Below are 25,449 nucleotides of genomic sequence, written 5' to 3'. Positions count from 1 at the left end.
GCAACTGCTCTACTCGCGTGCTACACCCAACGGCTGCCTACCCTCCTCCTCCTCCTCCTCCTCCTCCTCCTCCAGACACCACTACTGCCGTGTCCTCCTGCGGCGAAATTTCTCGTGCGCGCGAATGCCTATGCTAGTTTGTTCCAATCTTTCTCGTGACACTGCCGCTGACACCTTCGCTGCCTCTAGCCCTTCATTCTTTTGCTTTTCTTCCCCTCCATTGCGAACATCGACCGCTCGCGACCACATCTTCCAAACGACGACAACAGCCTTCTGTCCGAGAATCTTGGAAAATCCGCGACGTCACTGATAGCAACCGCTTCTCGACTTGTTGTTTTCCTCAAATCGAACCGCGCTATTTGAGGAACGTCAGCTACCAAGCTTCGCAAGCTTCGACGGCACGTCACTTGCTCAGCCACTGTTGACGCAGCCTCAGATTTCACCCACCAAGATATACGCCACACGACAACTTGCCAAGATCCAGCCAACGTTTCCGACAGCTAAACCTGCAAGGACAGCTTCAACAACACCAAATGTCTTTCTGACCCGGTGGTTTGTGCGCAATTCAATAGCCCGGACCTTACAGGATCGCCCAGGACTTGGCGTGCAGGTTTTTTTGTTTTTTTAGGGCGAATTAAACAGCAACCGAACCTTCATTAGGCTGTTGATAGCCTCTCAGAAACTTCAGGATGGGAGGAGTCGATATGAGCCGCGACTACTACGCGGACCTGGAGCTCCCAGCGGACGCTGATACCAACGAAATCAAGAAGCAGTTCCGCAAGCTTGGTACGGCAAGATCTCTCTCTCGTGCATGTTGGACCCCTTTGCTAAATCCATGGCAGCACTCAAGTACCACCCCGATCGCAATCCGGGCCGAGAGGCCGAAGTCAATTCCAGATTCCAGATCATCCAATCGGCCCACGAGGTCCTTACGGACCCCCAGCAGAGGGCCAAGTACGATGCTGGACGGACGCGATCAAGATACCCAACGGCCTCTGGAGTACGAGGTAACCCCTGGCAGAACGCCGGCGCAAACTTCCCGCCCCCTCCTCGTCGCAATGCAACGGCTCGTAACCCTCCTCCGCCTCCCCCAGCTTCGGGAGCGAGCAGATATCGCAATTTTGCCTCAGGCGCTGCCCCTACGGCCAAAGCACAGCAGGCGAGAGACGACCCGGAAGCGAAGCGGAATGCGTGGCACGCGTTTGAGAACATGAAGGGTGGCCGCGGCAGCCAGTCCCAGTCCCAGTCTCAGTCCCAGTCCCAACCAAAGACCAAACCCGAGCCTCCAAAACGACCAGTACCACGGACTCCATCCCAGAAACAGAGAGCCGATGCTTCGTTTGGACGCAAGGGTGGCTACACTCCACACTCACCAGTTCCCCGAGACGAGCCCCCTGTGAACACCTCCAACTACTCTACCTCTTCTCGGCACACTAACATCTTCGCGGACAATGTTCGCAGACAACAAGAGGCAGGCGTACCGGACCCTCTTGCCCAATTCCGTGAAGCGTATTCGGAAACTCGCCAGAGCACCCCGTACACAGCCAATGGCGGAGAGAAGACCAACCCGTTTGATGGAATCCCCATCGGACGGGCCAAGAGCACTCGTGAAAGCCCCCGGCCACCCGAGGAAGGGTATGGCCCCAATCTTTCTCCCGGCAGCGCTCGAACACGCGCGCAGAGTGTCCCTCGCCAGGCAAGAACTGAGCCCTCGAGCCCGAGAACGTCGACATCGACGCCGCAAGGTGATCGTCCAAATTCATCGAACGCCACCGCGTCCCACTCGCCTAAAGACCCGTTTCGATCCCGCGCAAGCGCTCGATACACGCCGCCGAACACTTCTGCCGGCCCTTCCGCTGAAAACAGCCAGCCAAACCCCACAACTTCACAAAATTACAATGGTACGTTTGTTTCACCGTAAGAGCCGAGCTAAAGCTGACGTCGACGGCAGGAACTAGCAACACTCAGGCGACAGGAACGCCCAAAGGGTCCTCCATGTACGACTCCTCTTATCCCTCAGCTCCTTTTTCTTCTTTGGCATTTTCTCAGTCCAATTTTGCTTCTGCGCACGGCAACCATGGAACGTCCACAACTCGGCAATCACGAGCTTCACAGCGTCATGTAGCGGAGCACTCAAGCGACGGCATGGTGTTCGAGTCACCGTCTCCTAGTGGGGACAGCTCGAGAAGTCACTCTCTGACGCCGTTTGAGCTGAAGCAGGGCGAACTTCTGAGCAGGCTTGTCAAAAGGCAGGCCCCGGACCTGACGCCGCTCGGTCGTGACAAGCGCCATACCACTACCTCTGAGCATGACGTTTCTGTGGATCAAGCTGACGAGAGAGCCGATAGCTTCAACTTCCCGATCGACGACGACACTTTCACACGCACCGCGCCGCAGCAATCAGCTTTCAGCCGGAGAAGCACAGATGATATTAACACTAGCTTTGTCAATGGAGATGGCTCAGAGGCTTACAAATTCAGTGCTGGCAGCCCCATCCAAGATCAAGCTGCCAAGGTTCGTTCGCAGTCTGGAAGTCGCGTAGGCCGTCGATCGCCGATCAAGCGTCCAAGCCTGAGACACCATAAAGACACTTCTGGCCTGCCGGCAGGTTCTCCTTCTGCTGATGGAAAATTTGACGCACAGGACTGGACACAGCAGATTGGGGCACAGAACTTCGTGCCGGCACAATCAGTGTCGACATCCCCAACTCGCATTTCCCGAGTGAACTCCCGGAAGGTCAAGATCAGGCCAACGGCGGGAGGCAACGCGGGTTTGGTGAATGACGAGTATGACAGCGACGAGGAGACCGAGTGGCGTGGACGCAAGTCGACAGCCGAGCCTGTCGGAGCGAAGAGCCCGAATGCGATGGACATTGACCCCCCGCAGACCGGGGCCGCTCCGCGGAGAGACCAATCAAACGGCGTAAGGAATATTCCTGTCGAGCCATCTCGCCCGGAATGGAGGCCTGGCAATGTGAATGGGATGCAAGAGACCGGCCCCACGCTCCCTGCGCGAAAGCCAGACTTCAATCCTAATGCTGCTGGTTCCGAGGACAGCGAGGAATTCAGGGCCAGCCTTGCCGACCTCAAGAACGTGGCCCCATTCACACAGAATTCGGGCTTGGGCTCTCTCGGTGATCTCAAGATGAACCTTCCGTTCGACAGCCAGCCCTCAACCCGAGCACCCATCGAGAAGGAGAAGAAGCCATCGCTCGATTTCCCTGTAATCCCTCAGGCGCCTCGACCTCCGCCGACGTTCGCAGTCAATCTCAAGCCTACAGGAGGTGCTTGGCAGAAGTACACGCAAGACTTTCAGAACTATGTTATGAGATGGGAGATCTTCAACGCTCAAGTCATCGAGCACTTCAACGCTCGCAAAGCGAACATTGCCGATCTTCGAGCTCGAAAGAGTTACTCTTTCCTCGTATCTCGCGGCGACGATGAAATCACGGAGTATCTGGAATGGATGGCACAAGACAAGGAGGTTCGAAGAAAGTGGGCCGTTGCGTGCGAGGACCACGAGGCCCGCATTCGGGAGTTCATGGTATACAAGGGCAAGATGGCGGCGTGATGGCGCGACGTTTCGCTCTGACGCATGCTCTTCTTTGTACTTGAAGGATTCTATCATCTGATTTCTGGTGCTGAGGTGTTCTCACAACTTTGACGACAGCTTGCAATGGATGGGGGGTATGACACAGAACGATACCCGGCATTTGGGGAGGATACTCATCGCGCTCCGACTTTGTGTCTCTTTCATTACCTGTGGTTTTTTGCCAAATCCGCGTTGCACATACACATCGGCCGTCTACATCTCACACAACGGCAGCGTTCGATTACGACGTAGAGGGAGGGAAGGGGTGTGTGTACACCTCGTATTTGCGCTACATCTTTCACAGCTTGGTCTTTCGCATTGGTTTTCGGGGTTCTCATTAGTAGCATCGCCCTAGAAACGGTCCATAGAGGCAAGTTCTTGGTCGTATCTTGCCTTGGCTACCTAGGAGGGAAGGGATGGTTCCTGTAACATGTGCTAGACTTCTGATCACATTCAAGGCACTAGCATCCTTAGCCCTTCACGAAGGACGGGAAGATAGACAATTGACACCACTAAAATCTAGTTTCATTTTTTATGGTGATGCTTGATTGGTTTAGTATAGGGCGAGGCGCTGGCTTAATCAGAACAGAAGCAGAGGAACAACCAAGACCGTTTTGCCTTGTCGACGTAGAACTACCAGGCGCGGTGGTAAAACTGGATAATGGGGAGTAATGATGGTGATCTGGCTCCCGTCTGATCAACGGGCAGCCTAGGGCAGGCAGCAGGGGTTATCTATTCACTGAGAAACAGTTGAAAACTTTTTGCTCGAAACCTGCCTTGTTCTTCTTGCCCCTTCGTTCTCTCCTTTTTGGCGTCGTGGCCTATGTCAACTTCACACTTTCGGTTTGCCACCGTCCTTCACTGTCCTCTTTGGCTCAGCACCTTCTGCGCTGCTCTCATACGTTTCGTTGAAGATGTTGAGCGCCAAGATCATTACGGAAACACTTCACTTCCTATCCCTCTTTGCCATGTTATTTATCCTGGCACTCTGCCTCGTCTTTCACCTCCTTGCTCACGTCGTGTTTTACGCGGTTTTTTTTTCTGGGGATACAATTCATCAATATCGTTTCCGACACAATAGTCTCAGTATTAAGAGGGAGGGCTGGGCCTGCCTAGGTACCTTAAGACAGGTACCTCTCAACGACTCGTCGAGATATCCAGCTTCGACCACTCTTCATCTCAACGAGAAAGAACTAATGCTTCAATCTTACTCACCTTCATAAATTATATCCCCAAGGACAGACCGAATCGCCGAAACCGGTCAACTCAAGTAACCCAAGACCACCGACTTTGCTGATTTCCGGAGACACGTTCACAGGCCCCGACGCAGCAAATATTCTGATTCATTAAATCATCAACCCCCCCCCCAAATCACCTTCTTTCATGTGATGGTAAGAAAGTACCAGAAGCCGCAAGTGTACAGGCATCAAGGCCAATATTACTGGAGTTGGCTTTCTAAGCATTTCTACCGCGATGTGTAGGTTGCCTGGATTTCTGAAGTTCCTGCCCCTTTCCATGTTGTCGAGTTGGAAACGGTCAGAGCACCATCCTGACCCGAACTCGTCTAAAGCCTGCAATATTGGTGTTGTCTGGATCAAGTTTGTTGCAGAGAAACATGTTTGATACGAGCATTAGTATTGGTCATTGGGCTATTGGGTCATCAGACTAACAGTTCTCTTGCAGAATCAGCGTGCTGGCTAAACATGGCCTTGCAAAGGCAGAAGTAAAGGAGGAAGGAGGTGTCTTGCTCTTACTTGCCGTGGACTTTCCTTCTCTTGCCTTCCTTCCCAATTCATCGAGCAACTTCTTTTCTTCCAGCATTCCCCTCAACAAAATCCCCTCTTCTGCCAATCCACCTCTTCTCTCACTTTCACCCCTCATCCTCAACAACCACCACTCGCTCTCATCTCACTAGCCACCTAACTGCCGTAAACGTCGGACATCTATCACCAACCTCGAAAGTAAGCGAGCCATCTTTCCCTACACATGTCACCTTCTCACATATTTTCTTTGCCTCTTAATCGCCTTTTTTCGTAATCGTTGCCCTTATCCCTACCTTGTCTTCTCATCACCTCCTGCACCTCGCTATTACTCACATGTCTGTCCCTGGCGTATGCGTTCCTGATAACCCGGCTGACTTTCCCACTAGAACCCAACATTACCATACATTCGAGATGGCCGACACCAAGGACATCGCTTCTTCCTCCGCCAATGCTTCCGAGAAAGCTCCGGCGGGTGGCCGTGTAGGCGCCTGGACCGACGCCGAGCGCGTAAGTCTCTTTCCCTCATCCACTTGTTCATATTGAGCATCCGCTCACTTCGGTTCAACCATCCAGTACCAGCTTTTGCTTCGCGTTCTCGCAGTTCTGCTTCCTGATGGCAAGGGAGTCGATTGGAAGAACATCAACATGCCCAACCGTACCCTCAAAGCGATCCAAGCCCAATGGACTTCGATCATAGTCCAGATGCGTGAGCTCGGCATGGAAGGCGAGGGTAACACCGCCGCTCCCAAGGCCAAAACTCGTAAGTTACTAGTTCATTCACGCTCATTTGGCATCCCAGTGCTAATGAATGTCTTCGAAGCTCGTAAGAAGGCGGCGCCGAAGCAAAAGACTGCTGCTGCCGGCGACGGACAAAACGCCAACGAGGATACCGGCGACGATCAGGATGACGAGGAGACCAAGAAGAAAGCCACTCCCAAGAAGCGCGCCGCTGCCACCAATGCTGGTGAGTGTTTGGTTGCCACTTCCTCTGCGAAAGAAACCGTTACTGAACTTCCCCTGAACAGACGGCACTCCCAAAAAGCGTCGTACTCCTGCCAAGAAGTCGGCCCCCAAGGTCGAGAACGATGCCGAGTCTGATAATGAGGCTGCCGTTCCGAAGAAGGAGGAGGAGAACGGTGATGATGATTTGGCCGGAGCCGTCTAAAGTCGTCGCCCCATCTTGATCTCGCCCGACTAGGATGCTTTGACTACGCCACCATTGGTGCGGGATGGGACAGCACTCATCGATTGTTCTTTTGGGACAAGTATCACGACAATTTAGCTTAGTTCATGGACAAGACTGGCAACATTCTGTTGCTGTCACACCACCTGGATAGGTCTTCTTCGCGTTAGGGCAGCATCTGAAGATACTGGGCATATGCACTCTGAAGAACACAGATTTCTTAGGTAGCCACAGCTAGCAGGATCGAAAAGAAATATTCTGCACCCTCACTCTCCTGACTAGGCACACACCTTATATTGAGAAGGTGCTGATCGCCGCAGTGGGTGGTGGTGATGATGACTGGAGGCGTCCGTCGCTCGGTCATTGACAGACTTATCATCGGGCGAATGGGTTTGCCGAGGGCAGACTCCAAGGCTGGGTGCGTATCAGCCGGTCAATCAAGCAGGACATTGTGAGACCTGCATATTGTTGCAGTCTGGAATCTTGACGATGTGGTGTGCAGCGTGAGAGCATGATCCATATCGTCCCATCTAAAGCTGCGGGCCAGGCACACACCCGTTGACGTCTACCTGTCGAGACTGTTAGGCGATCCTTGCCATGCTGCCATGCCGGCCTAGCGAAGGCTACAGGCTCTCAAAGGACGCTAGTGTGACATTACATCAGCAACTGGGGACGACAGCGGGTCCAAAGCAGGGATGGGCGCTCACCCGGGACACATGCACCCATATAAGCGGGCTCTTATGCATCTAGCCTGGTGATCTGGTCTGGGTGACCCCCATATTGGACAGATCCTGTTGTTTGCCATCGTGCCGCACCTGAAATTTTCGACGACGACGACGACGACGACGACGACGACGACGACAGACCGAGTAGAAAAAAAGCTGTTGGTTCTTGGGGCAATTCCCTTATTTCCGCCATCAAACCCTTAGGGAACTTCTTGCAACTCGGCTTCAGGTCCCGTCGATAGCTACACTGACAGCCAAACGCTCGGTTTCCCTCCGTTCATTTACCAAGACATCGTCCTTGTTGTTGGAGGGTTAGGTTGCTGCCATCCCATCCTTTCCCACGCTGGATGCACTCCGTTTTCGTACGCAAAGGGACTTGCTCGAGCCTTGCATCCACCCTAGTATTAGCACCACGACCTTGGACAACGTCTTGGACCACCGCCACCACCACTACAGCCCTTACCGCCCCCCAGCTCTTTAGACGCCAGCACGACCTATTCTCGTTCGAACAACGCGGCTGCTCCCGCACTCCTCTGGCCGTTCCTCCTAAAGACATAGTCCATAAGACCACGCGGCGGTCCGTCTTTGGCCAGACCCGCCGTCTGTTTTCCTCCTTGCCCGTCGTCGCGCTTAACCCACCGCCGACTGCGCAACGAGAACAACCCTTACCACAAGATACCAAGATCGAGACTGCGAACATGAACGGCAATAACACATCGCCGCGCATCAAGCGCAAGGCTCCACAGAGCCCCGAGGGCTTGCGACCGCACAAGCAACATCGCGCCCTGAACGGAAAGCTGTCTGCTGGCGATAATACCCCCGAGGTCGAGCTCGAACACAATGCTCTCGTTGAGGAGGAAGAGTCCGATTTCGAGGACGCCGCGAGGCTGAACAGCATGTTTCCCATCACCCAGGAGCCCGAAGCCTGGCAGAAGACGATTGAGAATGTCGTCAGCAACGTTGTCTCTATTCGTTTCTGCCAGACGTGCTCTTTCGACACGGAGGCGGCGTTGACGAGCGAAGCGACTGGCTTCGTGGTGGACGCACAGAAGGGGTATGTCACGCTGGGCGCCAATGCAGATGTAAGGGAGACAGCGTGCTGACATCGCTGTGTTACAGATACATCTTGACGAACCGACACGTCGTTGGATCTGGACCGTTTTGGGGATACGTCGTTTTCGACAACCACGAAGAGGTCGATGCTTACCCCGTCTACCGCGACCCTGTTCACGACTTTGGTATTCTGAGATTCGACCCGAAGGCCGTCAAGTACATGAAGTTGAACGCGCTGGTGCTTCGTCCAGACCTCGCGAAGGGTAGGCAGACACCTTGATGGTCAAAGTGCTCGAGTGGATCCGCTAACGCCTCGACAGTGGGTGTCGAGATCAGAGTCGTCGGTAACGATGCTGGTGAGAAGCTCAGTATCTTGTCCGGATTCATCAGTCGTCTCGACCGAAATGCGCCAGAGTACGGAGACGGATATAGTGACTTCAACACGTGCTACTACCAGGCCAATGCTGCCGCAAGTGGCGGTAGTTCTGGCAGTCCGGTCGTGAACATCGACGGCTTTGCTGTTGCGTTGCAAGCCGGTGGACGATCCGATGGGGCCTCGACAGACTACTTCCTGCCCCTCGACCGACCACTACGAGCTCTTGAATGCATTCGCCAGGGCAAACCCGTTACAAGAGGCGACATTCAGTGCCAATTTCTCCTCAAGCCCTTCGACGAGTGCAGACGCCTCGGTCTAACGCCAGAGGAGGAGGCCGCGGCTCGGCAAGCTTTTCCCAAGGACAACAACATGCTTGTTGCCGAAATCATCCTTCCCAAGGGCCAGTCTGACCAAAAGATCGAGGAGGGTGACATTCTCATCAAGGTGAACGGCGAGCGCGTGGGACAGTTCATCCGTTTGGATGACTTGCTGGACTCGAACGTCGGCAAGACCATTCGCCTCCAGCTGCAGAGGGGTGGCGAGGATATCGAGGTCGATGTCGATGTTGGTGATCTGCACGAGATCACTCCTGACCGCTTTGTGTCCGTCGCCGGTGCCAGTTTCCACAGCTTGTCTTACCAGCAGGCCCGTCTGTACGGCGTTGCATGCCAAGGCGTCTTCGTTTGTGAGGCCACGGGCTCTTTCAGATTCGACAGCGCGGACAATGGTTGGTTGATCCAGACCGTGGACCACAAGAAGACGCCTGATTTGGAGACCTTCATCGAGGTGATGAAGACGATCCCCGACAAGTCTCGCGTGGTTGTCACTTACAAGCACCTGCGTGACCTGCACACCCTGAACACCACAATCATCTACGTCGACCGACATTGGTCAGCCAAGATGAAGATGGCTGTCAGAAACGACGAGACGGGTTTGTGGGACTTCTCAGACCTTGCTGATCCCCTCCCCCCTAAGCCGCCTGTGGCCCGCTCTGCTTCTTTCATCGAGCTCGAGAATGTGAAGCATAAGGCTATTGCCGACCTGGTGCGAAGCTTCGTCCACGTCAACTGCACCATGCCCGTCAAGCTCGACGGCTTCCCCAAGAACCGGAAGTGGGGCATGGGCTTGGTCATTGACGCGGAGAAGGGCCTCGTTGTCATCTCGAGAGCCATTGTGCCCTATGATCTATGCGACGTGACCATCACAATTGCGGACTCGATCATTGTCGAGGGCAAGGTCGTGTTCCTCCACCCCCTGCAAAACTACGCCATTGTGCAGTACGACCCCGCGTTGGTCAATGCTCCCGTTCAAAGTGCGAGACTGAGCACGGTCAACATCACTCAGGGAGCCTCCACCAACTTCATGGGATACAACAGAATTGGCAAGATTGTCCATGCCACGACCACGGTCACCGAAGTCACTGCTGTGGCCATCCCGGCCAACTCTGGAGCGCCCAGATACCGTGCCATCAACGTTGACGCAATCACGGTTGATACGAGTCTCAGCAACCAATGCGGAAGCGGTGTTCTGGTGGCCGACGACGGCACTGTCCAGGCCCTCTGGCTCACGTATCTTGGTGAGCGTTCGGCCTGCAGCAACCGGGATGAGGAGTACCACCTCGGCCTGGCGACGCCCACTCTGTTGCCTGTCGTCTCCCAGATCCAGCAGGGCATCGTCCCCAAGTTGCGGATGTTGTCCGTTGAGTTCAGAGCCATCGCTATGGCTCAGGCCAGGGTCATGGGCGTCTCGGACGAGTGGATCCGCAAGGTCACCGAGGCCAACAAGACACATCACCAGCTGTTCATGGTCAGCAAGCGCACCTTCGAGCGCGGCGAGCAGTCGGGCGCTCTCCTCGAGGGCGACATCCTACTCACTCTCAATGGCAAGGTCATCACAAAGGTTTCCGAGCTGGACATCATGTACTCTCATGAGTCTCTTGACGCCGTCATCGTCCGCGACTGCGAAGAGATCCACATCAAGGCTCACACTGTCGCCGCCGACGATGTCGAGACCGACCATGCAATCTCTTTCTGCGGCGCCATTCTGCATCGACCTCACCATGCCGTCAGGCAGCAGATTAGCAAGCTGCACAGCGAAGTGTACGTCTCGGCCCGTACCCGTGGTTCGCCGTCATACCAGTATGGCTTGGCGCCCACCAACTTCATCACCCACGTCAACGGCAAGCCGACGCCCGATCTGGAGACCTTCCTCGCTACTGTTCACGGAATCCCGGACAACACCTGTAAGTTGCTATGCCGCATTTTACCCTACGCATACACTAACCATCATGCTCAGATTTCCGACTGAAGGCTGTCACATTCGACAGCGTCCCGTGGGTCATTACCATGAAGAAGAACGAGCACTACTTCCCGACGATGGAGTGGATCAAGGATCCCGCCGAACCATGTGGCTGGAGGAGAAAGACGTATGAGGGTGGCAAGGTATTTGAGGGTGAGGGCCCCGACGGTGTTCCCCCCGTTTCCGAGGACACTGAGATGGTGGAGGAGCCTGCCATCTAAGCCGCAGAGCACTGGAAACGAAATACGACACAATGTTCACGACCAAGAAAGACAGTCGGACTCGATGAGACGGCACCGCGTACCCTTGGCCTGGCAAGCATTTTTCATGCCGGGCAATCTTTAATGACAACATCACCATTTGGGGAATTCCAGGGCAGGACAAGGTGTAAAGGCTGAGGGATTCAAGGGCATGGGCAGGCGAGCGCACGGCCGTGAGGACAGCATCTTCACTGGATGTTCTGTATGCATATGTAAAAACAAGAGAGCCATAGAGGCGCGTCACTTTTAAGGGGGGGGGGGGACTTGGGCCCCTCTGTCTTTCAGACTTTTCTTCTCCTCTTTCCTTCTCGTTCTCTCTGTTGAATGCCCGTTGAGCTTCGAAAGGAAGTTGGCTTGCTGCTCCTGACTCAAATTGTTTGCTTTCTGGGATGCGTGATGTGTGCTCCATTCTCAGTGGCACCGAATGTAGCAAAGCAGACGACATACGAATGAATTCCACGCCATGCCTAGACCATACTGAAGAAAAGAAGAAGAGATCGCATGCCCTACACCACCCAACCCCGACGTATGCTGTCTCCTGAAACCAAACGGCCCACAATCTCTGGCCTATGTGGTATCAACTTTCACCTCTTTAGAGCTGCAAATCTCCTCTCCAGCTCGGTGATGTCTGGCACACTGCCTCCCGGCCCCTTGATACTGGGCTTCTTCTGCGACGTCGCCGCGTCCATCTTCTTGTTCGGCTTCAGTTCCAGCGAGTTCAGCGTTACCTTGGGATGGATATTGTCCGTCGTCATCCTCGGCGGCGTCACGGTCAGCGGACTGCTGGGACCCCCAATCGTCCTCGGCGGCGTCGCCTTGCTTAGCTCCTCCTGCTCCTGGGCCAGCTTGGTGCTGTTACCCAACGGGCCTTCGGGTATTCTTACACCGATGCCGCCGCTCGGACTGTCTCCGTCATCGTCGTCGTCGTCGGCCAGCAGATCTGGCGGTTCGTCGGCGTGTGGTCGCTTCGGCCAGTCGACGTTGTACGCCTTGGCGATCTCCTCCAGATACCCTTGCACGAGCTCCTCTCTCGGCGGCGTCACGCTCAGCTTCTTGACGACCTTTTCCGAGACCTTGCCGTCGGCGTTGTCCATCGCCGACATGACGAACTCCTTGCCGTACTTCTCGGCCAGTAGCGTCCGCACCACCTGGAGTTCCTTGATCTCCGTCTTGGGCGCCGCGTAGATGATGCTCTTGACAGCCTCCTCCAGGCCCGGGTCGCATGTCGACCCCTCGAGGAGCCCCACGCGCGCGATGAGCAGCTCGCAGTACAGCTCCAGTATCTCGTGCAGCTCGGTCGTGATGTCGGACCGGATGATGTTCTCGACACGGATGCGCGCCGAGTCGATCTTGCCCACCTCGAGGAGCTGCGCCATGGCGCGCCGTTGCGTCTTGGACATGGATTCGTCGCGATGCTGCACCATGCGCAGTCGCGCGATTGCCAGCTTGAGCTGGACCTTGAGCTTCGTCTATCGATGAGGGAAGGGGGCCATGGTTAGCAAGAAGGCCATGTCGTCATCACGATTAATAGCGGGGCAGTGCGTAGGGGCGGGCGCGCGACTCACGGCAATTGACGGTGGAGGTGCCATTTCGTTGCGCTTTTTGTCGATTAGGTATGAAGAGAGATGTCGAGAGTGTATGGCTTAAATGGAACGCGCCACCGTCGTCAAGTACAGGTAAGGTAGGTAATGAATGAGACGCAAGGCTACTGGATCGAAGCAGGGCAGTGGACAAGTACGGAAGGGGTCCTGTCTGCCTTATCTAATCCCTACAGGTTGGTGGGATGGCTGGAGCTTGCGCCTCATTGCGGGGTATTTCGATGCCCAAGACACAGTGGTGGGATGGATAGCAGGCAGTGAGTGAGTGATCAACAGCAGATGCGGTACGTACGTACATCTCGATCCAAGTAGGTACAAACAATACCTAGACAGGTACCAACATATCCACGAATTGCGGATTGTATTCTCAGAAGACTGGCTGTTCAACCACTAAGGACGAAAAAGTGTTTGCAGTTTCATTCAGTGACGAATTGGCTCTTTGACAGCATCCCCTCAGACTGCCCTGCCAGTGCTCAGTGTCGCACTTCGAGCACCCTGTCCCTCCTAGCTTCACATCTAGCCGGGGGGGCTCGATTTGAACCATCATAAGCTACTGCCTGTGTCTTTTGGTCTATTGCTATCATGATAATTACCTAGCTGACCACTCTGTCCATAGACGCCGCCTTAAAAAAGGCATGAAGAGACGAACCAATAAACGCCAAAGCCATTTGCCCATCCGTAGCCCGTGGGTATCTTTACATTGTTGCAATAGAAAAACGAAGACGAGCAAACTGTCGCAGTTGATAGCCAGACACGCCGGCCCTGGATACCCGCCCCGAGAAAAGAGAATCAGAACTGGAAGCAGTCGTTAGCAATAGACACACGGCCCAAACACTGGAGCTACACACGATGTTGAGAGCAGTATGCTGCGGCAGTCTCGAGCCGTTGAGCATGGCTCGGGTCTTCTTGGGGCGCTGCTGAAGGCGTCTGAAGGCCTCCTGGACATGGCGAGGCTCAATGGGGCTTCTGCCCTCGCTGGGCGGGTCGAACAGACCAGTCGCTACCTTGCGCTTCTTCGAGCCCGCATTCTCGCCGCCGCTCTGTGCTTTGAACAGATCCTCTTGCTCCTTAACCTTGAGTGCATGCTCGGTGAGAGTCTGCACCATCTCGAACGTCAAGAAGCCCAGGATGTCGACGATATCATCGGAAGGTTTACTGTCAGTGACGATACCAAAGCCAGCCCACTCGCGGAATCGCTTGCCCTTGCGGTAGGTGAAAGAGGCTTGGCGATACTCGGACCAGGTTACGTACTCCTCCTTCGTCATGGCCTTGGTGCGCTCATCGGCCTTGCGGAGACGCTGAAGGGTAATAAAGTTCATCTCCTCCTCCTCCTCGTCTTCCTCATCGTCTCGTTCGGGAACTTCTTGGCTGTAGAACGACAACGGCTCCCAAGGGAGACCGACCTTGGCTTTCTTATTCTTCTTAGTAGCATCATCGACTGGGCCACCAGGCACCACGCCACCAACGGGATCTTCACCAGCGCCAAGATCAGCTTCACCACCCTTATCGTCCGAATCTTTAACGTTCTTTCTGACATCCTTCCAGGAGAGGAACGTCCGCAGCCGCGAGACCTTGGCCTGGTCGTGACGAATCTGGAAGATGAGATCGTTGATTGTGATGGCTCGGGCGCCGCGACGGGCTGCAAGCTCAGTACAGTTTCGAAGCTGACGATGGGTGAGCATGAATTCGTCATTCGGCGTGTAACAAGCTTACCAGTTCAATGACCTGCTGACGAACGATGTCTTCGATCATGCTCGTGGTTTCAACTGACGGCTCGGCGGTCTCGCCAGAGACGTACATCATCTTACACAGGACGTTAGTAAACCGATCGTTCCAGCCGTACGACCGTTTGTCGCCCTTCTCGGGTCTTCGTATGGCGAAATCAGGCTGGCTTTTGAGTTTCGAGGATTCAGAACGCTTGCCCTTCGCCTGCTGGTGCTCTTCATCAACTCGGATATCGAGGATGGATTGATAGCCAAAGACGACGGTAATGCCTCGAACTTCGTCGAAGGCAGATTGAAACAGTTCCGTGCTCTCCCGCTGTATACGCGCCGCCACGGCCGCCTTTGCTCTGGAAGGTCGTATGTATGTTGACTTCCCCGGGACAGTGTCAGGCTCCGTGTCGGTGGCTCCGTCAGCCAATGGCTCTGTGCATTGTTCGAAGATTCCGAGACTGGTTTCGAGGCTTCCAATAAGATCCTTCATGTGACACCCGCCACTATCTTGGTCATAGTGAGACCTCCATTTCAGGAAGGCTTGGAGCTCACGGTCCTCCATGGCCACGGTCATTTTAACCGTTCGAAGACTCAATGGCGATTGGTATGGGTCTTGAAGCCTGCCGTTGGAACCTATGAATATGTTTGGCCCTGGGCGATGTCTAGCGGACGATGTTGGTTGGGGATGGAACCCATTCAGCAGCTGAGGCAGGTGCAGCCCTGGCGACTTCTCTCCATGAAGGCCGAGTCGATGGACTGACGACTAAGCGGGACTTTTTTGATGTGCGCTTTGCAGTTGCGTTCTCCATGTGGAAGGAACAGGGAGAATCTTCCAGGATAGGTAGGCTTTCTTTCAAGCCATGTGCAGCCAGTGTGGTTGCTGTTGCCATCGTTCATTCAATGCCAGCATCCATTGGCACAGGCGTAAAAAGTCTTATGAGTTCCCCAGCTGGAGTTTCCAAGAAATGTGGTGGTTCTGACGAGAAGTGTGTGTTGCAACACAATGATGACATAAAGAAATGTTGATGAACCCATCCTCACTCACCTGACTGATCTCCTGGCGGTACTTGTACGCCTTGTCATCTTTGGAAGCCATCTTTGCTGACGTCCTGGGAAAGCAACACCTAAAGATAAGAGGAAAATTTCTGAGGGGTTGAAGACTTTTGGTGGTCTTGAGTTATTGAACGCGAGGTGAGAGCCAACGCAAGTAAGAGATGGGTGTGAATGCTGCAAGTGACCCAAAGGCTGCGTCAGAAGAGGTGATCGATTTGCTGGAAGTTAGGCGGAATTCCACAGCTGAGGCGGAGCTCTTAGTATATATAGTATTGTTATGATCCAGGATATTGAAGGAGGATATTCGCAATAGAAAAATAGGCTGATGATACAACAAAGCCGTGAGGTGGACAACTAAGGTGGATGAAGGGCTGGGAATGGAGACAAGAGGATCCAAGTGGTGTTGGCTGTGATCCAGCAGTTCAGCAAGAGAGAGTGCACAGGCCAGTCCCTTGGACCCATAGCTACCTAGCGTCGATTTCTGGTGCCGGATTCCTCATTTATCCGAGATCCGTCACTTGCTCACTGATCTCGATGTCCCTCTGCTTACATAATCCAAAAGCATTGTTTGGTATCCTCGCCATCCAGGTCACTTTTCTCCCGGCACAGATCCATAATATGCCTTACTATGGTTTGCAGGCGGTGCCACATCCCCAAAGAACCGTCTTACTTGATTCAGACGTCTTGGTTACAACCTCGTTATCTTACGGCATCTAAGAACGACGAAAACTTCACCGCACTCGTCACTGACTATGATCAGATGGCTGGCTTGATTCAGTTGCTGTGACGATCTTAAGATTCACAACTGCGCTTGCCAAGCTTCCCGCTGCGCCTCCTGCTACGTCTCGGCCTACATTCCATGGAAACCGGATTGTCAATGCCAAGAATCCGACATCACCACGTGACCTTAATTAGATGCTCGTCATAGTTATATTCTATCGAGCGCAAGCGATCAACTCAATGTCCCTATCCTTCCATCTGACCGTCCCTATTCTGCAATTCTAACACCAAGCCTCACAAATCATACCGCAGGACGACCACTGGTCCTACTGCATCTAAGCTGCGTTGCCACAGAGTGGCAAACGTCACTGCCATGTCAAATTGAAGCTGAAGGACTGGTAGTGACCCAATAAAGAAATAAATGCTGTTGCTAAACTACCTTTTGCCGCAATAGCCCGATGAGATGGAAACCACCAAGGGTGAAATGCAGAAAAGCTAAATGACTGCTGATCTCGGTTCCATGATCATTTTTAAAGCTAACAGTGTCTCTAGGATGCCTGAGCCCCAGCTTCGAAAACATTGATAACACCGTCGCCGTTGAGGTCATCGGGGTCTCCAGGAGCCGCAGGGGTCCCGTTGGGATTGTTCCTGTCAAATGTTTCTTGGAGTTGTTGGATAAGGTTTGAACCGCCATTGCCTCCCGCTGCCTTGGAACGCTGGTTCTTATTGACTGGGCGATTGCCTTGATCTTCGTTGGCCTGACGTTCAACGAGAGTATAACCGCCACCATCGCCGCCGGGCTTGCTTGAGATAACTCTTGCCTGGAGTTTGATGTTCGTGTTTCTGGCATTGAAGCCCCGGGGCTGGGGCATTGCATTTGCGAAGCTGCTGAGGAAGGCAACTACTGCAAGTGAGATCTTCATTTTGCTGTTGTGGCGGTGGTGGCTTTTGTGATAAAGTGTGTTATGCTTCCGGTTGGAAACAATGGAGACGAGGAGAGATGGAAAAAGCGTTGCAATCTTACACTATGTAAGACTCGGGAGAAAGAGGTTTCGCTACTACCTGAGCAGCAAAAAACTGAACGGCTCAAGTTTTGATGATAGATCAGACTAGGAATAATGTACGTGATGAGCTGTGCATTTTACTCTGCGAAGACAGCAGGCCGAGGCATGGCTTTAATAGTGCAAGCAATTGACATCAACTCCAAGCAGCCCCACGATGTTAGTGACTTTCGAGTCACGTTGGCATGATAGTTATGCGAGCATACTTGGGTCTTGCCTGTTGACGCATGTTGTATGCTTGCTTTCGAGGAAGTCATGGGTTGATCTGGCTAATCGATTAACACCCGTGGCCAGGCTAGCAGATCATGTTTGGCATATCGTTGACACGGGTGATGCCATGTGAGCCTTTTAAAATCTCCATAGAAGCTTACATGGCAGTCTTTTGACGTATAGTTTCATGAAACGAATTATTGAATCGTCCCAGCGTCTGTCACCGTGGCATGTGTCAGCGTTTCAGACCATGGTCTCTTTCGCTCAGATCTCTGACGCCACCTCAATCATCCCACGTCTGCACCACCGTTTCACTCGAGGAATAAGAGAGGATATATGGTTATCTCTCTTTGACTGAAAACGGAAGGTTGTCTTCGGAGTAAGGGCATTGTTTGAGGGTTGCACAAGGCCCAAGCTGGGAATAGCTTCGAAATTATGCCTTCTACTAACTGCTACTCTAGAGATGTCAGCCGCCAGATTCGAGTTTCTCTTCGGATGCTGCAGTATTTTGGATGTATCTTATTCTGTAGCTACTCTAAAGTACCTGAAGCCAGGTTCCTTTCATAGTAGAATCCCCGTTTATACATTCACAGGATGTTTCCAGGCTTGATAAGCCACCCAGGCTTGGAAAATGCCGACCACCAACCCTAACATCCCCAAAACGACTGCAATGACTACTCCCACCAGTGTCGCAAGCATGACATGTCTCGCCTTACTCCGCTGCTCCAGCCAAATGTCGATGAGACCTCGGGGCCTCGGGTTTTCAAGCTCGTCATAAAGATCCATGAGTCGGGAGCCCCAGTAATGATAAGAAAGATCTCTTTCATCATTGGAGCGGTATGAGACTGAGCTCAGACACAAACAGTCGGGGTCGAAGGATGCCTTTGAAACCAGTGATCGAAGTAAAGCACGCGAGTCTTTATCCGGAGGGAAAAGGACTTTCTGGAGCGAGTCGAGGGTTTCTAGAGCAAGTTGTCGCGGCAAGATGCATCTTTGATCGTCAGCCTGGTCCTTTTTCACTATTTCGGGAGTCATACTGTTCAGCACTATTCTTCGAAGCTTTAAGTGACTCCTTGAGGAAAGTAGTATGATGGAAGATTTCGACAACGCCTGTCCTGGGGTCGAGGCGCAGGTGATTTCGGAGGTCGTCTGTGCTGTGGAACGACAAGTGGGCTACTTTCTTCAGCCCGACTGCTCTTAAAGATAATTGAATATTGGGCAGGGACTCATCGACTTCATTTAGGCTCGGGTGATTCCTTGTCGAAAATACTCCGGAGACAAATTCCCTTGCAGATTGGTCCCTCCGCCAGATGCTGGACTCAGTTCCCAGCGGGAGCAGATCGTCTGTCAGCCCCTCAGACGAACAGCTAATCATCATCAGGACCCTCATAGCTAGATTGAAGGCCCTCTGCTTATCTTCAGGCGGAGTTTCTTCAAAAATTTGTCGACTTGAGAAGTACTTCGTTGTCAACTCGCTTCTCTGCGTATCGGGGTTTGACCTGATCAAGTTGATGATGGCGAGTAAATCATCATGAGATCTCAAAGCCTTGATCTCTTCAGGGGGGAAGGCATCGGAAATGTATGAGGCCGTCATTTCCCTGTAGTATTGAAAGTAAGGTCCGAACTTTGTCAAGTCGGGACGCAAATGTGTCGTAACCACGCCAGATTGACTTGTGCCATTGGAACGTGGTTTCCAACTCCATAGAGCCTCTCCCAGCTGCTGTAACTGGGCGTTCGTGACCGATTCCAAAGGAAACGTTTCCGTCTCAGATCCGCTCATGCTGGATTGTAACTGTTCAACTTAACCTGTGGTTCAACGAGATCCCGAGAAAGGGGGGAACCAGCTCCCCGAAAAAAGGTTGTCAAACCTAGAAGAAGAGAGTTCAAACAGCGGCCCAGAATGAAGCCACCCCAATCACCTAGGACAGGCTGAGTACCATGCACTCTTGAAGCAGGCTACAGATTAGCAACTCCCATTGGGGAGGTATGTAAGCGTCCCTATCAACAGCCGACTGCAAGACACTAGTGGCGAATCTTGGGCTGACAGCGAGGCTTTCTCCGTGCCAAAAAGTGTGTCTTCCCAGCTATCACATACTTGGCCCAGCCCAAACCCAGCCTTAAGAGAGGAGCTGCCGCCATGTTCCTAGGCCGTAAGCGTACGAGAGTAGATTTTTCATCTTCTCAACAGTCAGTCGCGTACATTATGACTGATAGCGAACCATTGGCAGCGGCCACCCGCGCCGAAATCTTGAACTGCTTTGACAAGACACCTCAAAAGCCACGCATGCCGAGCCCAATGTCGCACCACCTCACACAAAGTCCGAAATCATTACAAAGCTCGGTATCGTTCACCGACTCCGGCTATTCTTCCCCCGACGATCCGATTCTTTCTCAGCCCCAGGAGATTCTGAAGGTCAACGTCGGTAAGCCGCTGTTAACCAAAGGAATCCCGGTCAAACTGGGTGGGCAAAGCATGCTCAGATTCAAGAGACCCCCCGATAAGCCAACGGTCGAACGATTCAATGAGATTGTCGACCGTATACAGCCTTTGCTTGTTGAACATATCAAAAAATATGGCGGACGGACCGGCCCGATAGCGCTGCGCTCCATGGTTCTTGGGACACCCGAGGAAAGTGCCCAAGAGCACATCGTCGTACTCTGCCCTGGCCAAATGCTTGAAGTTGTCGAAAGCTTCTTCGAAAAAAACGTCGTTATCAAGGAGTTGTGCAAGCCGTCAGATCCGGAAGTGCCGACGTTCAAAGTCGTCATCGAGGGCCGAGGACCACGGTTGACGGCTTCGTTGGCAGGCGTGGAAGTCTTTACTTGCGACGATTTGGGTGGATTGTTGTCTTCAAGAAGCCTCTGTGGACTACATCTGAGGCTTTTGGGCCCCAATTTGACTGTAAAAACGGCGACTTGCGGCGGTGTCATCAAAGTAGTCGGGAGCGACGGTATAAGTACATTGTACGGCTTGACAGCAGGCCACAGCGCCTTTCTTAACGAACAGAGCTCAGGTTCCTCCAGCGAGATTGCTTCTGATCAGGACGAAAACAAGGATGTCAACTCTGGCCTGTTCTGGCAGTGTATGAGCAACCCGAGCATCGGCAGGGTGCTGGAAAGCAAGAGCAGTAGCTTCGACAACACAAGCCTCGCTCATGACTGGGCTTTGATAGAGTTGAATGGCTTCTACAAACTGGGCGCGAATGCTTTCGGGTCCCTGGGGCCTCGGGGACTCTGTTATGAGCGCCTACTTACCAATCAAGTGGGAAGGCTCCTCCCAGGTGACTCCCAAGTGGAGGTTGAGACGATTCTGGGGGGCGGAATACCAAAACCTGGTGTTCTTTCGAACACACCGACCAGGATTCTGATGGAATTCGCCGATTCTTTTACCCAGTCGTATGTCTTAACGCTAAACGAGGGCGAAGGTATTTTATCCCATGCCATGCAGGGAAATCCCAAACTAACTCTGTGTCAGTTGCTGAGGGGGATTCCGGCGCCTGGGTAGTGGGATCGTCCATCGTGGACGTGTTTGGGCACGTTGTTGCTACAGACATGTTTGGAGATGCCTACGTTTTCCCCTTAGACGAAACCTTTCAGGACATCAAAATAAGCCTTGGTGCGAAATCGGTTCATTTACCCTCCTTGGAAGATTTCACCAGCCCGAAGTTGAACCGGCCTTCTTCGATTGACCGATTCAAAAACTCTGACAACAGCAGCAGCGAAATTTCCCCTTTCTCGAGAGACTCCGGCTATCCATCTTTTCCACCAAATAGTCCCATTCAGAAATTGATGAATGACTGTCATCCCACCAGCGGTCAAGGGCTAGACATACACCCGACACCAGCTACTATATCAGACGAGACGCTATTCTCGTCGACATGGGAGTACGACTCGAGTTCATGGGATACCTTGATTGCCGATTTCGAAGCACATGCTCCAGTCAGCGGACAAATTGAGTCGTTGGACCAGTCAACCACAATTGCAATGGCCAACGAATCACATCTATTGGTATCAGACGACATCTACAGGGCCATAGGCACCGATTTCGTCGATTCCACATACGGATCGTGTGACCCCAGTCCTGAAATGAATAGCTTCAACAAAGCCAAGATGAGCAGATACTCTCTGACGCTGATGGCTTTTCCCAACGCGGGATACCTCAAGATTGGCCAAGAAGTGAACACTGAGGAAGATCGCATCGGATCAAGCAAGCGGCCGCGGCTGGATGAGGACTCGAAGCCAGCTCAAGTGTTCAAGCGCAGGAAAGCTCACTCACAGATCGACTCCAATGAAGATCCCAAGGCTAAATGAAGTAGGTGGATCGCAAAGCTTTGCCTGGTTCATCACCTCCTAGCGAGATCTGGTATATGAACGTGATACCTGCATTGACCCAACGGACCAATTGCCGAAGGGAACATTGAAATGACTAGTCATCAGAGGACTATAGTAGCGACTATCAGAGGACTGTAGTAGAGACTATCAGGGTTAGGGGTTTCAAATAGTTATTCGGAGCTTCGCTATGGATGGGAATGGCCATCTATGGAGAGAGTATATTGGTTCCTCAACCACTTGCCTGGTTTATAGCTTAGGATGAAAGATGAGTTCTGAATCATCTGATCTATTATCTAATTAACCTGCTGAATTTTTGCGCCGTGAAAACATTGCTGTCTTACTTGTATAGGTACCTAGGTAGAACAAATGATGTAGATGGGCAAGTACAGCTGCAGGAAGGAGATTGAAGACGGACGTGCCTGGGCCAGGGACAGTCAAGAAGGAAGGGGCGCTTTGCGAGACTGCCTCAACTGCCTCCCTCCTGGGTTCCTCATTTTACCAACAGATGGCATCTGTTTTCCCCCTCCTGCTTCTCCTTCTACTTCGTTCTTGTAATCTTTCGCTTTTGTAACCCCATCTACGGTCGGTCTTTCCTCTTTTTACCACCTCCCAACTGTGACCGGCATTCACCACCCACTGGAGTTGACTTTTTTTTTCACAACACCTCTTCATCAAGACTTGCGATTATAAAAATCAGCTCGGATTCACTTACAACCAAGCTTTACTAGCTGTTAAGAGATTAGTAGAAGGTGTGATTTGCTTTATGAAGGATTGGAATGATCCTTCGTTTGCTGCCTGGTGCAATCCTTTCAGATCCAAATTCCTTCTTCAACAGCCCCTCTGAGTCCACAGTCTTGTTCGGCACTAACATTTTCTTATCTTCTAGATCTAGGACCACAGTGTCATTCAGAGACGTGATGAGAACCTCAATCTCACCTCACCCTGGAGTGGCCAGCAGTCCCTCTGCAGCTCTAACCCACCCTGAGCCAGTTTTGTCAACTACCGACATGAAAGACCCAGAGACGGACTTCTTGGGAATGAGACCAACGCACTTCTATCGCCTAAGACAAAGAGAGGTAGAAGGAGAGTTGGAATGTTGCTTCCCTGACACCAAGGATGATGAGAAGCTGCTGGAAATTTACACCAGATGGCTTGTCTTCCAGATTCCTAACCTGGGACACCGTTCCCACAAGGATTCGTCTGTAACTATACGAAGAGGCTGTGACTACTTGAGATCCAGGAACTACACCAAGGGAGTCGTCATCACTGCCTTCTCCAGTCACAGGAACCTGTTTCTTAGGGACTTTCCTAAGGACCGTCAGGCCTTCAACTATGCCAGACGAGACATTGAGATCAACTACAAAGGCCCATCCGGCGGCATACGCTCAGAGCCGGGTGCTTCTTTGTCGTCCACGAACAAAGTTTCCTGCTCTTCAACTCTCCACCCAATTCAGTTGCCTCTGAGAACTCTTGTCACCCCAAAACTGGAAGAGACACATCGCGAGTCAGTTGATCAGAGCCTAGCGAATCGAGAGGTACTGCTGGCTCGCTTGGAGGAGCTCAAGACAAAGACCCCGTCTTCCGTCAATACTTCCAAAAAAGCGCCAGTCTTGTTTTCACCAGAGACTCGGATCCCTCCTGCCAACTATGTTTGCAACCGCTGTGGAATCCCAGGTAACTCGACTGAAAATTGCTCGACGGATATATCATTGTGCTAACCAGATTGACTGTAACCCAGGCCACTTCGTCAAGGACTGCGATACCATCAGAAACCCCTCGTCCAACAACCAGCTCCCGAAGGGTTATATATGCCGCATCTGTGGTGCGGCTCGTGCTCATTTCGTTCAAGATTGTCCTCAGAATGGGGGGAAAGCTTTTGACGGGCCAACAACGGGCAGATGCCGCAGCATGTCGATTTCAAGCGTCAAATTTGGAAGGGACTTCGGAGAGAGTCAGGTCATCTCGCCTCACATCTCTGTTGACTCTTCCGACAACGGCATAACAGGGCGCAAGGTATCTCCCAAGGTAGAAAGAGTTCGAAAGACTGATAACGTCAGCCATGCTGGGCGCCCTAGAATGCCTTCCTTCGACCAGGCTTCGAGCACAGTTGGCGAATACATGAGCGAGGAGCGGGCCAGATACATACAGTCTCATCCTGATGACAGCGCATTTGAGCCACAAAGCTCCCCCACGCACACTGGAGGCCCCTTAAAGTCCGGAAGCAACTCGAAACCGATCGGACGTCGCCGTCGCCCTGACTTGTACCGGCCTGTCGATTCGTATCGCGCCGACAGCTCCTACCGCCCCGTTGACACTTACCGTCCGGATGAGGGCCGTCGTCCCGAGATCTCGGATCATTATGATGGGCCGCGTCGTAATGAACATCCAGATTGCCGGGATGGACACCGCTCTACATATGGTGCTGAGGATTCACGCCACTACGAGCCTTCGGATCGCCGGCATAGTTCGAGCCGTCGCGAGACGTCTGCATACCTCAGCGCATCACACCATGCCGGCGGCTCGATCCAACCCGATAGACCCGCGCGTCGTGACCCGATCAACCCCAGAGAGGTCAGCAAGAAAATAACCGCACGCAAAAAGGAGACAACGATCTGCTCCTTACCAAAGAGAAAGTGCTCGGATGGCAGATTGTCGCCATGGGATAACATCCAACCGCCGCCAAAGAAGCCGCGCCAGCAAGACCCCTGGGCGAGCGGCCTGCCTTGGGACGATATCGATATGTCACCAAAGAGGCATCAGAGAGAATCCGCAGGCACTTCGACCGCCAAGCAGGTTAGCAATTTCGATCACAGGCCTGCCCCAAGCTCCACCCCAAATGAAGTTGCATTAAGCGAGAACGAAGCCATGGTACCAGATGAAGTGGTGGATGTCGAAAGCCGGGCCCGACTAGAGGCGAACGCTTTTCTGGAGGCGTTTGCCATAGAGTTGGCCGAGCGCTTGGAGTTGGACGGCTCAGCCAACTCAAAGAATGAAGGCGTCAGCGCGTGCGCTCTTTCTCATCTCGCATCCTCTGCCTCCTGCGCTGACTGTTATCACCCTTTGGAAGGTTCAGCACCCAGTGGCAACGAGGATGCGACCATGGTCGACGTCCTTGATGAGGGTGGCGAGTTGGCTCGCAACATAAGCCCTGAGAAGAACGAGGACTCATCTGAGCCTCTGAAGCCACTCCAGAGAGAACCACCGTACGATCCTAGCGTCGTGGGTCTCTTCCAGGACAAGATGGCTTGCGTATACATCAGCACGACCCGGAGAAGAACTGCTGTGGAGATGTACGAAGAGGCTGGAGAAGATCGCACAACCACCAATGAGATGCCACATCTTTGAGTCTGATGGCTGTTCTTTCAAGTCGGCCTCACTCATCTCGCACCATCGTTGGTTCGATCTTTCATACCTAACTTGCGGCTTTCAAATACGCAAGTGGACTTATTGTTTCCTTTGATACACAGCCAGGTTCAAGGCTGTGAATCTTGCTGTCTGTTGAGAGCGTTTG

The 25,449-nt window shown here is 52.9% G+C and overlaps 9 protein-coding genes across 9 annotated transcripts; 5 read left to right on the top strand and 4 right to left on the bottom strand.

Moving 5' to 3' along the window:
* Positions 1 to 689: 689 nt before the first annotated feature.
* CDEST_05272 (Putative DnaJ domain, Chaperone J-domain superfamily) lies at positions 690 to 3,570 on the top strand (the record flags this gene model as incomplete). The annotated part of the gene is made up of 3 exons (XM_062921431.1): positions 690 to 786; positions 843 to 1,901; positions 1,952 to 3,570. 3 exons carry the CDS (start codon positions 690 to 692, stop codon positions 3,568 to 3,570), a joined length of 2,775 nt encoding a protein of 924 aa, XP_062777482.1.
* Positions 3,571 to 5,765: 2,195 nt separating this feature from the next.
* Positions 5,766 to 6,519, top strand: CDEST_05271 (uncharacterized protein; the record flags this gene model as incomplete). Its single annotated transcript, XM_062921430.1, has 3 exons — positions 5,766 to 5,861; positions 5,934 to 6,318; positions 6,380 to 6,519. The coding sequence occupies 3 exons, from the start codon at positions 5,766 to 5,768 to the stop codon at positions 6,517 to 6,519; spliced, it is 621 nt and encodes a 206-aa protein (XP_062777481.1).
* Positions 6,520 to 7,311: 792 nt separating this feature from the next.
* On the top strand, positions 7,312 to 11,498 carry CDEST_05270 (Putative peptidase S1C, peptidase S1, PA clan, PDZ-like domain, PDZ superfamily). The gene is made up of 4 exons (XM_062921429.1): positions 7,312 to 8,316; positions 8,382 to 8,578; positions 8,636 to 10,933; positions 10,987 to 11,498. Exons 1-4 carry the CDS (start codon positions 7,610 to 7,612, stop codon positions 11,208 to 11,210), a joined length of 3,426 nt encoding a protein of 1,141 aa, XP_062777480.1. The 5' UTR covers positions 7,312 to 7,609; the 3' UTR covers positions 11,211 to 11,498.
* A 177-nt stretch (positions 11,499 to 11,675) lies between these two features.
* Positions 11,676 to 12,946, bottom strand: CDEST_05269 (Putative vacuolar protein sorting-associated protein Ist1). The gene is made up of 2 exons (XM_062921428.1): positions 12,815 to 12,946; positions 11,676 to 12,718 (listed from the first exon to the last, which is right to left on the bottom strand). The coding sequence occupies exons 1-2, from the start codon at positions 12,836 to 12,838 to the stop codon at positions 11,834 to 11,836; spliced, it is 909 nt and encodes a 302-aa protein (XP_062777479.1). The 5' UTR covers positions 12,839 to 12,946; the 3' UTR covers positions 11,676 to 11,833.
* A 690-nt stretch (positions 12,947 to 13,636) lies between these two features.
* Positions 13,637 to 15,658, bottom strand: CDEST_05268 (Putative transcription initiation factor IID, subunit 13, histone-fold; the record flags this gene model as incomplete). Its single annotated transcript, XM_062921427.1, has 4 exons — positions 13,637 to 13,642; positions 13,696 to 14,493; positions 14,561 to 15,325; positions 15,608 to 15,658. The coding sequence occupies 4 exons, from the start codon at positions 15,656 to 15,658 to the stop codon at positions 13,637 to 13,639; spliced, it is 1,620 nt and encodes a 539-aa protein (XP_062777478.1).
* Positions 15,659 to 16,411: 753 nt separating this feature from the next.
* On the bottom strand, positions 16,412 to 17,460 carry CDEST_05267 (uncharacterized protein). Its single transcript, XM_062921426.1, has one exon. It carries the CDS (start codon positions 17,256 to 17,258, stop codon positions 16,884 to 16,886), a length of 375 nt encoding a protein of 124 aa, XP_062777477.1. The 5' UTR covers positions 17,259 to 17,460; the 3' UTR covers positions 16,412 to 16,883.
* A 725-nt stretch (positions 17,461 to 18,185) lies between these two features.
* On the bottom strand, positions 18,186 to 19,386 carry CDEST_05266 (uncharacterized protein; the record flags this gene model as incomplete). The annotated part of the gene is made up of 2 exons (XM_062921425.1): positions 18,186 to 18,597; positions 18,644 to 19,386. 2 exons carry the CDS (start codon positions 19,384 to 19,386, stop codon positions 18,186 to 18,188), a joined length of 1,155 nt encoding a protein of 384 aa, XP_062777476.1.
* A 423-nt stretch (positions 19,387 to 19,809) lies between these two features.
* CDEST_05265 (uncharacterized protein) lies at positions 19,810 to 22,196 on the top strand (the record flags this gene model as incomplete). The annotated part of the gene is made up of 2 exons (XM_062921424.1): positions 19,810 to 21,031; positions 21,082 to 22,196. The coding sequence occupies 2 exons, from the start codon at positions 19,810 to 19,812 to the stop codon at positions 21,915 to 21,917; spliced, it is 2,058 nt and encodes a 685-aa protein (XP_062777475.1). The 3' UTR covers positions 21,918 to 22,196.
* A 1,818-nt stretch (positions 22,197 to 24,014) lies between these two features.
* CDEST_05264 (uncharacterized protein) lies at positions 24,015 to 25,283 on the top strand (the record flags this gene model as incomplete). The annotated part of the gene is made up of 1 exon (XM_062921423.1): positions 24,015 to 25,283. One exon carries the CDS (start codon positions 24,015 to 24,017, stop codon positions 25,281 to 25,283), a length of 1,269 nt encoding a protein of 422 aa, XP_062777474.1.
* Between the last annotated feature and the right edge of the window lie 166 nt (positions 25,284 to 25,449).

This window comes from Colletotrichum destructivum, chromosome 3 (genome assembly GCF_034447905.1).
Source record: "Colletotrichum destructivum chromosome 3, complete sequence".
In the NCBI taxonomy this organism is placed as follows: domain Eukaryota; kingdom Fungi; phylum Ascomycota; class Sordariomycetes; order Glomerellales; family Glomerellaceae; genus Colletotrichum; species Colletotrichum destructivum.
The sequence above is the reverse complement of the archived record's forward strand: the minus strand, read 5'-3'. Positions and strand labels throughout refer to the sequence as shown.